Source organism: Equus przewalskii, chromosome 11 (assembly GCF_037783145.1).
Source record: "Equus przewalskii isolate Varuska chromosome 11, EquPr2, whole genome shotgun sequence".
In the NCBI taxonomy this organism is placed as follows: Eukaryota; Metazoa; Chordata; class Mammalia; order Perissodactyla; family Equidae; genus Equus; species Equus przewalskii.
In genome coordinates this window covers 32688235-32701719 of record NC_091841.1, presented here as the reverse complement: position 1 = coordinate 32701719, position 13485 = coordinate 32688235, and the positions used below count along the sequence as shown (strand labels likewise).

At 60.5% G+C, this 13485-nt stretch overlaps 1 protein-coding gene across 3 annotated transcripts in view; it reads left to right on the top strand.

Annotated features, from left to right (window-relative positions):
• OSBPL5 (oxysterol binding protein like 5) overlaps nt 1–11484 on the top strand; it is a 77002-nt gene extending 65518 nt beyond the window's left edge. For all 3 annotated transcript variants that reach the window (XM_070564517.1, XM_070564515.1, XM_070564516.1), the window contains exons 15-22: nt 3400–3497; nt 3974–4063; nt 4161–4297; nt 4762–4947; nt 5260–5386; nt 7105–7243; nt 7841–7943; nt 10279–11484. In XM_070564517.1, coding sequence (XP_070420618.1) covers nt 3400–3497; nt 3974–4063; nt 4161–4297; nt 4762–4947; nt 5260–5386; nt 7105–7243; nt 7841–7943; nt 10279–10417 — 1019 coding nt within the window. In that variant the 3' untranslated portion in view covers nt 10418–11484. The remainder of the gene's footprint in view (nt 1–3399; nt 3498–3973; nt 4064–4160; nt 4298–4761; nt 4948–5259; nt 5387–7104; nt 7244–7840; nt 7944–10278) is intronic.
• Nucleotides 11485–13485: the final 2001 nt, after the last annotated feature.

Below are 13485 nucleotides of genomic sequence, written 5' to 3'. Positions count from 1 at the left end.
GCTAATCTTCTCTTCTATGGAGTCTACTCGGGCATTCAGGGAATCCGTATTCTGTTTTATCTGGTCCATTGTGTTTTTCAATCTCTTTTGTGAAGTAACTCCAGAACTTGGCTTGTTTCTCTATCTTTCTCTCTACCTCATCGAGTTTTTTTATTATAGCTCCTCTGAACTCATTTTCATTTAGTTTACCTAATTCCAAGTCCTCAGGACTTAATTCTCTGTTTTTATTGTTTTCCTTCTGGTCTGGGGCTTTTATAAGTTGCTGGATGGTAGAGGAGCGGTTTTTTCGCATGGTGGTAGAATTCGGTTGCAGTTACAGCCTGTCGCCACTAGATGGGGGTCGAGAGCCGCGTGTTCTGACCTCTCCACCTTCCGGCAAGATGGCGGCGCCCAGTGCACTTTGCTGGGGCAGGGGCAGGGGCGGTTTCTCTCAGTGCCGATCCGGATTCGGATCAGTTCTGTTCTCTGGTCTCCCCAGGCCCTGGCTTTATGGGGTCCCCGTGCACAGAAGCTTTCCTCCATCAGCAGGTTTCCACTGTACTGGTGGCGGGAGTCCTGGATGATCCCCTGGTCGCGCGGCCCCTCCCCTGCTCCTTCCCGGACCCGCGGGAGATCCTGGTCTCTAGGGGAGGGAGCCAAGTTCTCTCCTACCCCGTTCCAGCTCCTCTGAGGCGGGCAGCGGGGGCTCCGTCCTCTGTCTTTTGATACTGTAGGTCTCTGAGTCCTGGCATTAGGTTCATTAGCTGAAATTCAGGGGTTTTTCTCAGTCCTTTCTTGTACTTTGGAGGGGAGAGAGTCCCGGGTCAGCTCACCCTGCCATTTTGCTCCACCAGGATTCCCTTTCTTAACAGTAACGACGATACTGTCATTACACCAAAAAAAAAAAGTGAAGTCTCGGTCCTTGATACCATCAGATGCACAGTCAGTGTTCAAAGGTCCCTGGTTGTCACATAGACGTGCATATTTATATATGTACCTACACACATACGTGTTACAACGCATTTGTCTGACAGGATTCAAGTAAGGTTCACACTTCGTCCCCGCTGCTGGATCTCTTCAGTCTCTTCTGTGTCCTCTCCCCCATTTTTTTTCTTACAATGTGGCTGTCGAAGAAACGAGGTCGTGTCCTGGTAGTGTTCCTTCTGGTCTGGACTGACTGGCTGTGTTCCGTGCTGTCACTGAGCATGTCCCCTGTCCTGCGTCTTTTCTGTCAACTGGAAGTTGACCGCATCTCTAGAGGCCAGATCACTTCAGGCAGTTTTCCCAACAAGATGCTCAGTGGGCGGCGTCCTGTCTTTCCGTCGTGAGGTGCAAAATGTTGGGTCGTCTCTGTGTTTGCGGTGTTAACGGATGTCAATTGGCAGGGCCCAGATCCGTGGACGTGCTGGGCATTGCAGATGCTGCTGTCCCGTTGCTCCTTCTTCATCTGACCGGCAGGAAGTCTTCTGTAAAGGGAAACATCCCTGGTGGGCTATGTGGTTTTCCAGTAGGTTCAGGACATATGGGATAAGTGCCAGGTTTTTTCTCTTTTCAAAATGAGTTTTCCCCCGCGTATCCTCTGAAGTGATCATTGGTGAGGTCATTGTTGCTTTGAATGTTGTTTGATCAGAATACACAGGATCGTTTCAGAACCCCCCGTTGGTATCACTAGGGACACTCGTGGTGCCGCCGTTGGCCAGTGGGAGCCGTCAGACTGGCTCCTGGGTCCTCTCCACCCAGGCCTATGGTCTGCCTCATTCTGCTGTGACCCCATGAAACCTTAATGTCCTGCTCCAGACCTCAAACTGTCCCTTTCTCCAGGGAGCCCAGGTCCTTCCAGGAGGAAACGGTACTTAGACACCAAGTCTGCAGGCCACGTCTGAGTCCTACAAGCGGTTTGGGGGTTGTTTCTAGGGCTTTCCAGTGAGCTGAACACAGAAATCTTTTTCTTTTTTTTTTTTAAGATTAAAATGGATCATGAGTTCATACTTACATTTCCGATCCAGATTCAGGACGGCAGGTTTTTGTCACACCTGACATCTGAAACGTCTTCCTCCCATGCCAAAAAGCCCCCTTTTCCAGGACACCACCAGGATTCCTTTCTGTCTGCCCCACATCAAATGACAGAGATGTCAGAATAACGCTGACCGGCCCGCCCCCCAACAGGTGGTGACCGGAGTCAGCGTGGGGTCGTGTGGTTGGACGTCTGTGATGGTTCACGTCCACCGGGGACTCGTGAGGTCATCGGGAGTGGTCCCTTCCCAGGTCAAGCCACCCCATGGTTATGACACCCACTTCAGATCTCTTGGTTCATTTTACTTTTGATTTCTAGCAATTGCTTTTTAAATTTTTTTATACTTATATAAATTATATAAATATATATTATACATATACATTATATGTTTTTCAAATTATATAATTTATAATTATATAAATAATTGCATAAGTTTATATAATTATATGTTATATATAATTATATAAAGAATTACATAAATTTATGTAATTATATAAGTTATATATAATTATATAAATTTACTTGGCTCCAAAGCCAAACCTACTAAGCAATGTATGAAGACTCTTGGGTTTCTCGGGGCCCCCCCAGCCCCAGCTGGGCTTTTCTCCCTCAGGGGGTGTGTCCCGGGGAGCCCGGGGGCAGGGCCCCCTCCAGCCTCTGCAGGGCTTGCCCGTTATGAGCACAGACAGCTCTGGGGCGGTTTCCGGCCTTTTGCTATTTCAATTAGCTTGTCTTTTCTTTTTCATTTTTGAAGGCTGTTTTATGCCCTATGGTTAAGTGTTTCAGAATGGAAATGGTTCTTTTTTTCTTTTTTTCATTAGATTAAGTCCTCCCTATGATCAGAAATGGAAGATTGATTCTTTCTTGCATTCATTGAGAAAACTATGTATTAATTTAAGAAAACATCCTGGGCCCACAGCCATCCCGGGCACTGGGCCGCCCCACGCGGGGCCGTCCTGGACACAGCAGTGAGCAGGGAGGACGTCTGCCCGGAGGAGCCCACGCAGGGGCAGGAACTTCAGAGCCAAATGACAGACCATGACGAGTGTCTCATGGGGACCTTGAACAGGGGTTCCTGAGGGAGGGGACCCAGCAAAGGGTGGGGACGTCTCCTGGACAGAGCATATGTCACAGGAGCAAAGCCCCAGGTGGCAGAGACCCTGTGCCCTGGGGAAGCCCGTCACTGAGGAGCCAGGCATGACCCCCGGGCTCTGCTCCCCTGACGAGCTCCTCCCCATGCCCCCGGCTCTGCCCCGGGAGCTCCTGTCCTCCCCACTCCCTTCTCGCCCTCCCAGGGCCTGACACAGGCCTCCAGGCATCAGCACAACTGGGTCAGACCTCAGCAGGGGCCTGGGGGCTCGGCAGGACCAGGGGCAGCCCCTGACCCCCACGACCGGCTGTTTCAGGAATCCTGTATGGTACCATGACCATGGAGCTGGGCGGCAGAGTGACCATCGAGTGTGAGAAGAACAACCTCCAGGCTGAGCTGGAATTCAAGCTCAAGGTAGCGCTGGCCGCAGCCCCCTCAGCCACCTGGCGGGCCTTGGGGGGGGCGTGCATCAGGCTGGGGAGGAGCAAGGCCCTGGGAGACCCCCTCCTGCCCTCTCTGTGCCCCAGGGATGGTTCTCGAGCAGATGCACATGAGGGGAGCAGTTCTGTGGTACAGCCAGGCCCAGAGAGGGCAGGAGGCTGCCTGCAGGCCACACAGCAGAGCCAGGACAGGCCGAGGCTCCTTCCCGCGTGCGGCACACACGCCTGGCGCGAACACTGCATCCTCGAGCTCAGGCTGAGCCGTTGGACAAGTGTGGCCTCCTCCAGTTTTGGGTCCCCTCCCAGCCGGGCTCCCGTGCACTAGGGGCCGAGAGCCTGCCCCCCATGAGGAAGGGGCCACCTCTGACTCCCCAGCCCACCGAGGGGTTTAGGTGTCCATGGGGAGGCCCCCGCCCCTCACTGGCATCCGTCCCGGGTGTGTCCCCACAGCCTTTCTTTGGAGGCAGCGCAAGCATCAACCAGATCTCGGGGAAGATCATGTCGGGGGAGGAGATCCTGGCGCGTCTCTCTGGACACTGGGTAAGAGGCCACCCTCTGGGCAGGCATGGGCGGGCCCCTGGGTACCGGGACGGCCATCACGCCAGCACCTCTGACCCCTCCCGGCCGTCTGGGGCAGGACAGAGAAGTGTTTATCAAGGAGGAGGGGAGAGGAGGCACCGAGCTCTTCTGGAACCCAAGCGGGGAGGTGCGCAGACAGAGGCTGAAGCGGCACACGGTGCTGTTGGAGGAGCAGACAGAGCTGGAGTCAGAGAGGTGAGGCCCCGCCCAGCACCCGGGGACCCTGCTGACCACAGCCTGGCGTGGCTGGGCGGGCAGCTGCCCTCGAGGTCGGCAGGATTATGATGCTGTGAGCACGTCCCCAGGATGTCCCCGTCAGGGAGAATGGACCCCTCATGGTGGATGATGTCCCTCCGGGGACAGCTGGAGGGAGAGGAGATGAGGCCTGGGAAAGAGCTGGCCCTGGGAGCCCGTCACTGCTGGCAGATGACCAGCTGCTCCACAGGGAGGTCCCTGCTGGTGGGAGGTGGGGGCTCAGCATAGGAAAGAACTCTCTCACGGTGAATAAACTGCACTCCAGGACAAACAATCACCTCGAGAGGCAGTGAGCTCCCTGTCACTGGAGGCAATCAAATCGAGGTTGCTCTGAGCCTTCCCTCCAGTGCTGAGGGGCGCAAGTGCCCAGGTCCCCCAGCTCAGAGGGGGTGCCCTGCCCACAGGCTCTGGCAGCATGTCACTAGGGCCATCTGCGAGGGTGACCAGCACAAGGCCACGCAGGAGAAGTTTTCACTAGAGGAAGCCCAGCGGCAGCGGACCCGCGAGCGCCAGCAGAGCCTCATGCCCTGGAAGCCACAGCTGTTCCACCTGGACCCCGCCACTCAGGAGTGGCGCTACCTATATGAGAAGTGAGTAACTGGTCTGGTGGTCGGCAGCCCCGGGGGCTGTGCGTGGGCTTGACCAGCAGACTGCCCCCCAGCTGCACCCCGCCCTGGGCACGAGAAGCACCATGGGGGGCTCCTGCTCCCCTAGGGAAGGGAGTGGTACGGAGGGACGGTCAGAGAGAGGCTCCCCCAGCCGGACCCTGCACAAGGGGTACAGGCAACAGCCATTCTCCTGGGGTCTCTGGCCACGCTGGGAGGCTGCGGGCTGGGCCAGGGTGGGACCCCTCAACCCGAGGGCCCCTACCCCTGCCAATGGATGCCCTCTGGACTCTCCAGCCTCAGCCCCTGGGACCCCCTGAAGGACATCGCCCAGTTTGAGCAAGATGGGGTCCTGCACACCCTGCAGCGGGAGACCATGGCCGGCCAGACCACCTTCCTGGGTAGCCCGGAGCCCAGACACCAGGTCAGCACTCCCCCAGGTCCTGGCCCAGGGTGGTCCTCAGCAGTAGGAGGGATAGTCAGGCTGCAGGTGTTGCCGCCACCTCCACCCTCGCTTCCACCCACCTGGCCCTCCTCCTGTCGGTCATCAGCCCAGTTGCCCTCCAACGCCCCCAGCAGGGCCTCCTCTGCCCCCTCATCCCATGCCCTGCCCTGCCCAGCAGGGGACCTGAGATGCCTGGATTTGCAGGACACTCAGCTCCCAGGCACCCAAAGGTGCAGGGCACTGTGCTGCGGTCCCCTGGCTCCTGGCCCATAGCTCTCCAAAGCTGCCGTCTATGGTGTCAGTAGCACATTATCCAATTCTACAGCTGAGGAAACCAAAGCTCAGAGAAGCCCAGGGACTTGCCCAGGTAGAAACAGGAGGAACCAGCACTTGCACAGATGCCTCGAGGGGTGGGAGGGGAGGCAGGGCGGCTCCAGGAGGCATAGGGAGGGTGGCAGACCACCAGGTGATGCCCCGCCCACGTGCTGCAGCTGCCACGTGCTCAACAGCACCTGCTGCACCAACTGGGTGCCTGGTGTGCACCCAGCCAGACACTCACCCAGGGCGGGGAGGGGCGTGCTCCCCAGCTCAGGGGCCTGGGCCAGACTCGGAAGGGCCATTCTTGCCCGATGGCCCCAGCCTCCCAGCAAGCAGGGGCCACAGTATCTCACCGCCCACGTGTGTCCCACCCCCTCGCCTCCCTCACCTGCTGCAGCCCTCAGCCCAGACTCAGGCCAGATGGCCCCACCCCTCCGTCCACCCTGATGCCCCTCTGCCTCCTCCTCACCCTCCCCAGCCTCTCCAGTCGGCCCAGCCCCACCTCCAAACCTGCCCTGGGGTGGTCACCACGGATCACCCTGTGCCAAGTCCACCTGTCCCGGCTCTGACACCCACATTCCTACTGCTGACCCCACCTGTCATGTGTCTGTTCCCACCTGTCTCGTCTCTGACCCCCTACCCTTCTATCGCTGACCCCACCAGTCCCAGCTCTGACCCCACCTCCCCATCGCTGATACTCTTCAGGGCCACGCGGGCCTGATGCAGGGTGTCCAGGCACCAGCCGGGCCCCTCTGTCAGAGCATAGACCTGCTGCTGGTGGCGGCGCCCGCAGCCCAGTTCTGCTCTTGCCCCTAATGTCCCCTGAGCATCAGTCCATGCCTGTGGTCCTTGTGAACTTAAGCTGCATCTTGGCCACTCGTGTACCCTGGGGGCTTGTTAGAAGCCAGCTGAGCCTGGGGTGCCCCCAGAGACTTCCCTTCAGTGTTGGGGGAACCCCAACTGTCAGCTCACACGGTGGGCTGTGATCACCCCTCACGGCTCACGGGTCAGAACGGCCTATGGCCCCATGGCCATCATCTCTGCTTGTATTGGGCACGACCCTGCAACAGGCACGGGGAGGCCTGTCTGCACGGGCTTGCTGGCCCCAGCCCAGCTGCAAAGGGGGTCACAGCCTGCATTACCATGAGGAAACTGGGTGTGACTACTCCAGTCCGTGCCAGGGCTGGGGGTCAGACCTCCTGTGCACCCAGAGCCCATCAGCTTCCTTCTCTAGAGCTGACCTGGCACAAGTGTGCCACCGTGTCCCTGAGGCTAGCAGTACCCAGCAGCTCCCAGCAGGCACAGCCAGGCCTCCGGGCCAGCGATGGTGCGGTGGGTGTGGGTGGGCTCCCGGCCACAGCGGCTCTGTCTCTCTCCAGGGGCCTGGCCCAGACCGGCGGCTCCGCAAGGCCAGTGACCAGCCCTCCGGCCACAGCCAGGTCACGGAGAGCAGCGGCTCCACACCCGAGTCCTGCCCAGAGCTCTCAGACGAGGAGGAGGACGGTGGCTTCGTTCCGGGTGAGCCCTCCTCGACCGGCCCCCCTGAGGGGTGGGAAGGACCGGAGAGGCAGCCAGCCAGTCCTCTGAGGGGTCCTCCTGCGGGCCTCCCTGATCCCAGGGGCCCATGAGGGGCGTGGGAAGGGCAGGGGTTTCCCAACTCTGCACTCAGAGGGCCAGGACACCTCCCCTGGCTGCCAGGGGCAGTGTGAGAGACAGGGCTGGGCAGTGTCCGTCTGTCTGTGACCCTCTGGTTCTGCTCCTGCCTCTCTGCCCGCTGCCCTCACAGGGCAAGTTTGTGTCTCTTCAACTGTGTCCCCGCCTGTGCAGAGGACGAGCCACACCTTGGCCATTTCTGTCACCCACAGCTTATTAGAGGCCAGCTGAGCCCAGGGCTCCCTCCCGAAACCCCCCTCAGCCTCCCTCATTTGCCTGTGTCCTTAGCTTCGTCCTGAAGGCTCCTGCAAGGTGGGGTGTGGCCTGAGCTGGACATGACCCCGGGACCCCTCATATTGGCTACCCAGACATCCTCGCTCATTCTGGCTTCTCCCCTCCCTCCCTCCCCATCCCGTATCCCCTTGTCCCGGCATCCTGCAACTGGCGGGCTGGCTGGCCCAGGCTGCGAGAGCCCGTGCCCGAGGTGTGGGAAGGAGGCATGGCGGCTGCAGGCGCTGCACGAGGCCATCGTGTCCATCCGGGAGGCCCAGCAGGAGCTCCACAGGTGAGCCACACTCTGGGTCCAACCAGCACCACGGGTCAGAGAGCTCTCCACAGGAGAGCCAGTGGACCAGGGCAGGGGGCCAGGGAGGCCATGCATCTGGAACGTCACTCGAAGCTAGAAGCCTGGGGACGTGCAAGGGGTCTGGCTTTGGGGTGAGGACAGGAGGAGACCTGGGGTCCTGCCCTTTGTGCGGGCGGCGGGTGGCAGGGAGTTCTGTTTGAGCAAGCTGAGTTGATGATGCTCGGTAGACACCACGCTGGGGAGGGAGGAGTGCAGAGGAGGATGCCAGCCAGGGCCTGGGCTGGGAGGAGCCCCAGGCAACTCAGCGCAGTAGCTCAATGCAGTGCCCAGTGGTGGTGGTGGTGGTGGTGGTAGTGATGGTGGTGGGGATGGTGGTGATGGGGATGGTGGTGATGGTGGTGGGGATGGTGGTGGTGGTGGTGGTGGTGATGGTGGTAGTGATGGTGGTGGGGATGGTGGTGGTGATGGTGGTGGTGGTGGTGGTGGTGATGGTGATGGTGGTAGTGATGGTGGTGGTGGTGGTGGTGGTGGGGATGGTGGTGGTGGGGATGGTGATGGTGGTGGTGGTGGTGGTGGTGATGGGGATGGTGGTGGTGGTGGGGATGGTGGTGGTGGGGGTGGTGGGGGTGGTGGTGGTGGTGGTGGTGGTGGGGATGGTGGTGGTGGTGGTGATGGGGATGGTGGTGGTGGTGGGGATGGTGGTGGTGGGTGGTGGTGATGGGGATGGTGGTAGTGATGGTGGTGGTGGTGGTGGTGGCAGCGGCAATGGCAGCCAGCAGCCACGCGGAAGCTGGGAGGAGGTGTTGTGAGCAGCACCTTCTGCTGGGCGGCTCCCGGCTCCCTGCTGTGACCACAGCACGGTGCAGGGTAGATGCTTGGGAACGGCTGGGTGAGCGAGCACGAGCCAGCAGAGAAGCCCTGAGACCCACGCTCTGAGACCTCTAGCAGGTGCGGGCCACCAGGGCCACCACGTCCGTCAGCAGACAGCCCCGAGGCGGAGCAGAGCCATCCTTTCCAGCTCCGCTCCAAAGCCACATTCCTGGCTCCAGTCAAGGCTGCAGGACTCACTGGCCATGGGAGCTCGGGCTGTTCATGCCTCGGTCTCCCCTCTGTGAAATGGGGCAATAGCAGTGTCCCTGGGGCGGGATGAAGATGGTGCAGAGGGCTGAGCTCTGTGCCCAGCACCCAGTGACATTTGGTGGCTGTTAGCATCCAGGCCAGTCAGGAAGCCCAGGATAAGCAGGCCCGTGATGAGGACGGCCTCTCTTTGACCCCAGCCTCCCCTGTGACTGACTGACACTTGGCACAGAAGTGTTTCCCACCCTTTTAATAATCTCCTCCTTTGTGAGGCTTTGTGGGGCCAAGGGGAAGGGAGGCTGGCACCTTGGAAGAATGAGAAAATGCTGCCTGCGTGGTCAGGGAGGGCTTCCTGGAGGGGGCCGTAGGTGGGCGGGGAGGAGGAGAAGAGGGAAAAGCAGAGGTCAGTACTGAGTGGTGGGTGCCACAGGAGGGCCGCTGCTGGGAGAAGGGGCGAGCCAAGATGTTGGAGCGAGCCCGGAGGCCACGGGAGCCGGGGCGGGTCGGAGCAGCTACCTGGCCCCACAGAAGAAGGCTGGCTGCAGGGCAGGTGTCCAGGGGGACAGCCAGAAGCTTCTGCAGCAGCACAGACACGCGGTGATGTCCGAGTCCAGGGCAGGACACGAGTGTGTCCTGGGCCGCCATAACAAAGCCCCCCAGACCGGGCGGCTTAAGTCACAGACATTGACTATCCCCCGGTCCTGGAGGCTGCATGTCCAAGGTCCAGGTGTGGGCAGGGCTGGTTCCCCCGGAGGCCTTTCTCCTTGGCGTGTAGATGCCGTCTCCTCCCTGTGTCCTGATCTCCTCTTCTTAGAAGGACCCCAGCACACTGGATTAGGGCCCACCCCAATGACCCCTTTTTTACTTTAATCACCTCTTGAAAGGCCCCGTGTCCAAATTGGTCACATCTGAGGTGCTGGGGGCCAGGACTCCAACATGTAACTTTGGGGCTGGGGAGACACAGCTCAAGCCCATCGCACCAGGGGTGGGAGGGGGGATGCAAGAGGCACAGCTCCCCCAGCCCTGACCGCCGCCCCCGCCCCCCATCCCTGGAATGTGTGCCTGGGAAATGCAGTGCAGCCACTGTGCTCTGGGGCCCCGCCTCACTGGCACCCATGTCCCTGGAGGGTGGGGATGTGCCATCCTGTCTGGTCTGGCACCCAGAGGTCACCCTCTCTCGGCTGTGGGTGGCTGCGCCAGGTTGGCCTGGCTTAGGCACTGTGCCCTGTCGTTGCAGGCACCTCTCGGCCATGCTGAGCTCCACGGCCCAGGCCAGGCAGGCGCCAGCCCCAGGCCTCCTGCAGAGCGCCCGCTCCTGGTTCCTGCTCTGTGTGTTCCTGGCGTGTCAGCTGCTCATTAACTACATCCTCAAATAAGAACCCGTTGGAGGCAGCGTGGGCATCGTCTGCAGAACTCCAGCCAGCCCCGGCCCTCCCTCCCGAGCACCTAGCACTTTACGCCGGCCCCGGGGAAGCAGAGAAACCTGGCCAGCACACCCGCTGTGGACAGAGGGGCCCACGGCGGCAGGAGGGACCCCGGGGGGCTGCACGGGCTCCTCTTGGGGAGGCACTAACCTCTCATGCAGGGCCCTCCGCCCAGCGCCGGCCTTAATGCTAAAGCCAAATGCCGCTTTCGTCGTGCGCCCCTCTCCCTGGTCATCTCGCCTGTCATTCCTGGTCCACCTTTCACTTGCCAAACAAGACTGACAGAGGCAAGGGAAGACGGCCGCCCATTGTTGGAGAATCACCCCCCAGCAGGGGTGAGTGAGGGTTTGAGGAGCAGGCCCGGAGTCCCCAGGGTTCCCCAGGACCTCCTTGGTCCTGATGCACAGGCCTCTCCTTCCTCAGACCCTGCCCACATCGCCCTGGAGAGCCCTCAGGTGGGCTCCGGGGGCAGGCTGGCGCTGCTCTGAGAGGGCATTTTGGGGTTTCATTCTGCCGTTGCGCTGTTTGGACAGGAGCATGGCCTGTGACCTGCCCCACCTCCCACAGCCCGGACATCCCAAGATGGGGTGGGCACACCTGAGCACCGGTGTGCGAGGTCCAGCACTGGTGCACAGAGGGCGGCTCGGGGAGCCGTGGCGTCCCCCCAGGTCAGGGAGGCCTGGGTTGGACACGTGGCTCAGACTGATACACGGTCTTCCCATTCTACACTTTTTTAATAAACGCAATTGCAATATTTGAGGCAGGCTGCAAGCAGCGTCTGGCATCTAGCCTCGGTTCCCGTGTCAAATGCCGCCCCACCGTGTGTGTGTGTGCATGTGTGTACGTGTGTGTAAGCATCTGCACATACAGATACACACGGAGCCTTAAACCATGTTGTGCTGGTCCCGTCTGAGCTGAATGTCTCATCTTCCAGTTTTTGTATCCATGTTCTTGTCCTCCCCACCCCAAGTTGGGGACGTGTCTATGCTCCATACCTTGAAATAAACGGACACACACGTTGTGCGCTGTCTTCTTGGGGACTTCGGAAACGTGAGGTGTCCTCCTAGGAGAGACTCAGCGCCAGCCAGCAGGGGGCCGTCTGGGGCGGGGAGGTGCCTGAGGCCATGAGGCTGGAGAGGAGGGGTCTGGGGAGGATGGGGGTGCCGTTTGCAGGGAGCGTTGGGAAGCAGGCCCACCCTGTGGAGCGAGTGCCGAGAGGCGGGGGCTCCCGTCCGCTGTTCAATGAGCCAGCGGAGGACACAGGGGCGGCACTGCCCACCAGGGCACTCCAGGGAGCCGGCGGGACTGGGTGGCCCCGAGGCCCATTTTGCCTGACCTCTTGGCCCCACTGAGGTCTCCCTCCCTGCCCTGTTGCCCCAGCGTGGCCTCTGCTTCCATTCCACTGTGGCCACTGGTCTCAGCACTCACAGCCGTAGGGCCAGAGTGAGTGGGCCTGCCTTTGCTGGGACAGCCCAGGATGCCTCTGGAGGAGGGAGCAGGGGCAGCAGACCACAGACCCCACACACCCCGGCAAAGGAGCACTGTGGCCCACCCCCAACAGTGTGTGAAGTTTGATAAAAGAGGCCAAGAGATAGGCAAGCGGTATCCATGAGAGGGGGCCTGGGCCTCTCCACATTGGCCCCCCAAGGCCCAGGGCAGGATGAAGCTGGGGCTAGGGTGAAGGAGGGGCAGGTGGTACTGCCATCCTAGCCGTCGTGCCTGCCTCAGGCAGACCGGACCCCCAGGACTGGACTGCCCCCCAGAGGGCAGAGCCCCAAGACTGGCTTTGGACCCCCATGTGGAGGCCACCCCCTGCTGGAGAGTGGGCGCCCTCCGGGGGTAGTTTTCTGTATCTTGACAGCAGGGCAGGCTGCTCTGGACAGGAAGCCCCAGACCACTGCGTCTTGCACCCTGCACCCTGGGCCCTTTCTGAGCCAGACTGGTCCACCTGGGTACACCCTGACTCACCAGCTCCACCCCCTCCCCCTGCCCCCGAAGCCTGGGAATCCCCTGTAGAATTCTATTTGTCTTTGGTATGCCAAAAACTACTCTAAATCAACAAGGAAAAGAAAGCCAGGGTGCCAAGGGGACAGTTGGGCCAATGCCCAGATAGGTAGTTGCAAGGGCACCATGCAACACCTTGAAACAGTCACCACCTGGACATCATTTCTGGGTCCATCCAGCCAATGGTTGCGTGTCTAGACGCTGAGGGTGATATTTTAGCAAGATGTGGGTGTCCAGAGCTGTGCCCCCACCCCCACTCAGTACTCCTCTTCCCAGTCCCGGGGTGACTCCGGGGCATCTGGGCGGGAAGAGGGTGTGGCAGAGTGCCAGACTGGACTGGAAGAGTGAGGCTCAGGAGGGGTCTGCACGGGAGAGGGTTGGCCTGTCCTCCAGCCCTGCCCTAGGGGACCCAGAGCCCAAAGAGGAAGTCTATGGGGAGTGATCTCAGGGGCAGGGGGACAGTCAGCAGTCAAACTGCACACGTCACCTCCTGGGCTAAACCACAGACAAATTCTAGGAGAAACAACTTGTGTGGGAGCAACCTGGGCCCCGGGCAGGGCTGGGAGACTCAAGCAGCTGCCTGTCCCTCCTGGAGTGTGGGACCCCGCGGGGGGGGGGGGGGCGTTGGAGGAGGTTTAGGAGATTAAGGGGGTAGGGCCCCCTGTTTCTGTGCCTGACCTGTAGCCTGTTCACCCACACGAAGGAAGGAGCTCCATCCTCTGAAGGAAAGGACCCGGAAGAGCCGTCTTCTCCCCCTGCATCCCTCTCATCCACCCCCCCCCCCCCCCGCCCCAATCCCAACAAGATGCTGTGGGATGAGGGGGGAGGAGGGACAGACGCGGGGTTAAGGCTGGCCACCACGGCTGAAGCAGGAGCCGGGCGAATCTGGAAGAGGACAGGGGCAACAAGGTTGGTGGCTGGTGGACGGGGAGCGGGGGTGGGGTGGGGAGGTGGAGGTGGGGGGAGTGGGGGGTGGGGGGTGGGGAGTGGGGGGATGGGGGGGTGGGAGGAAGGGG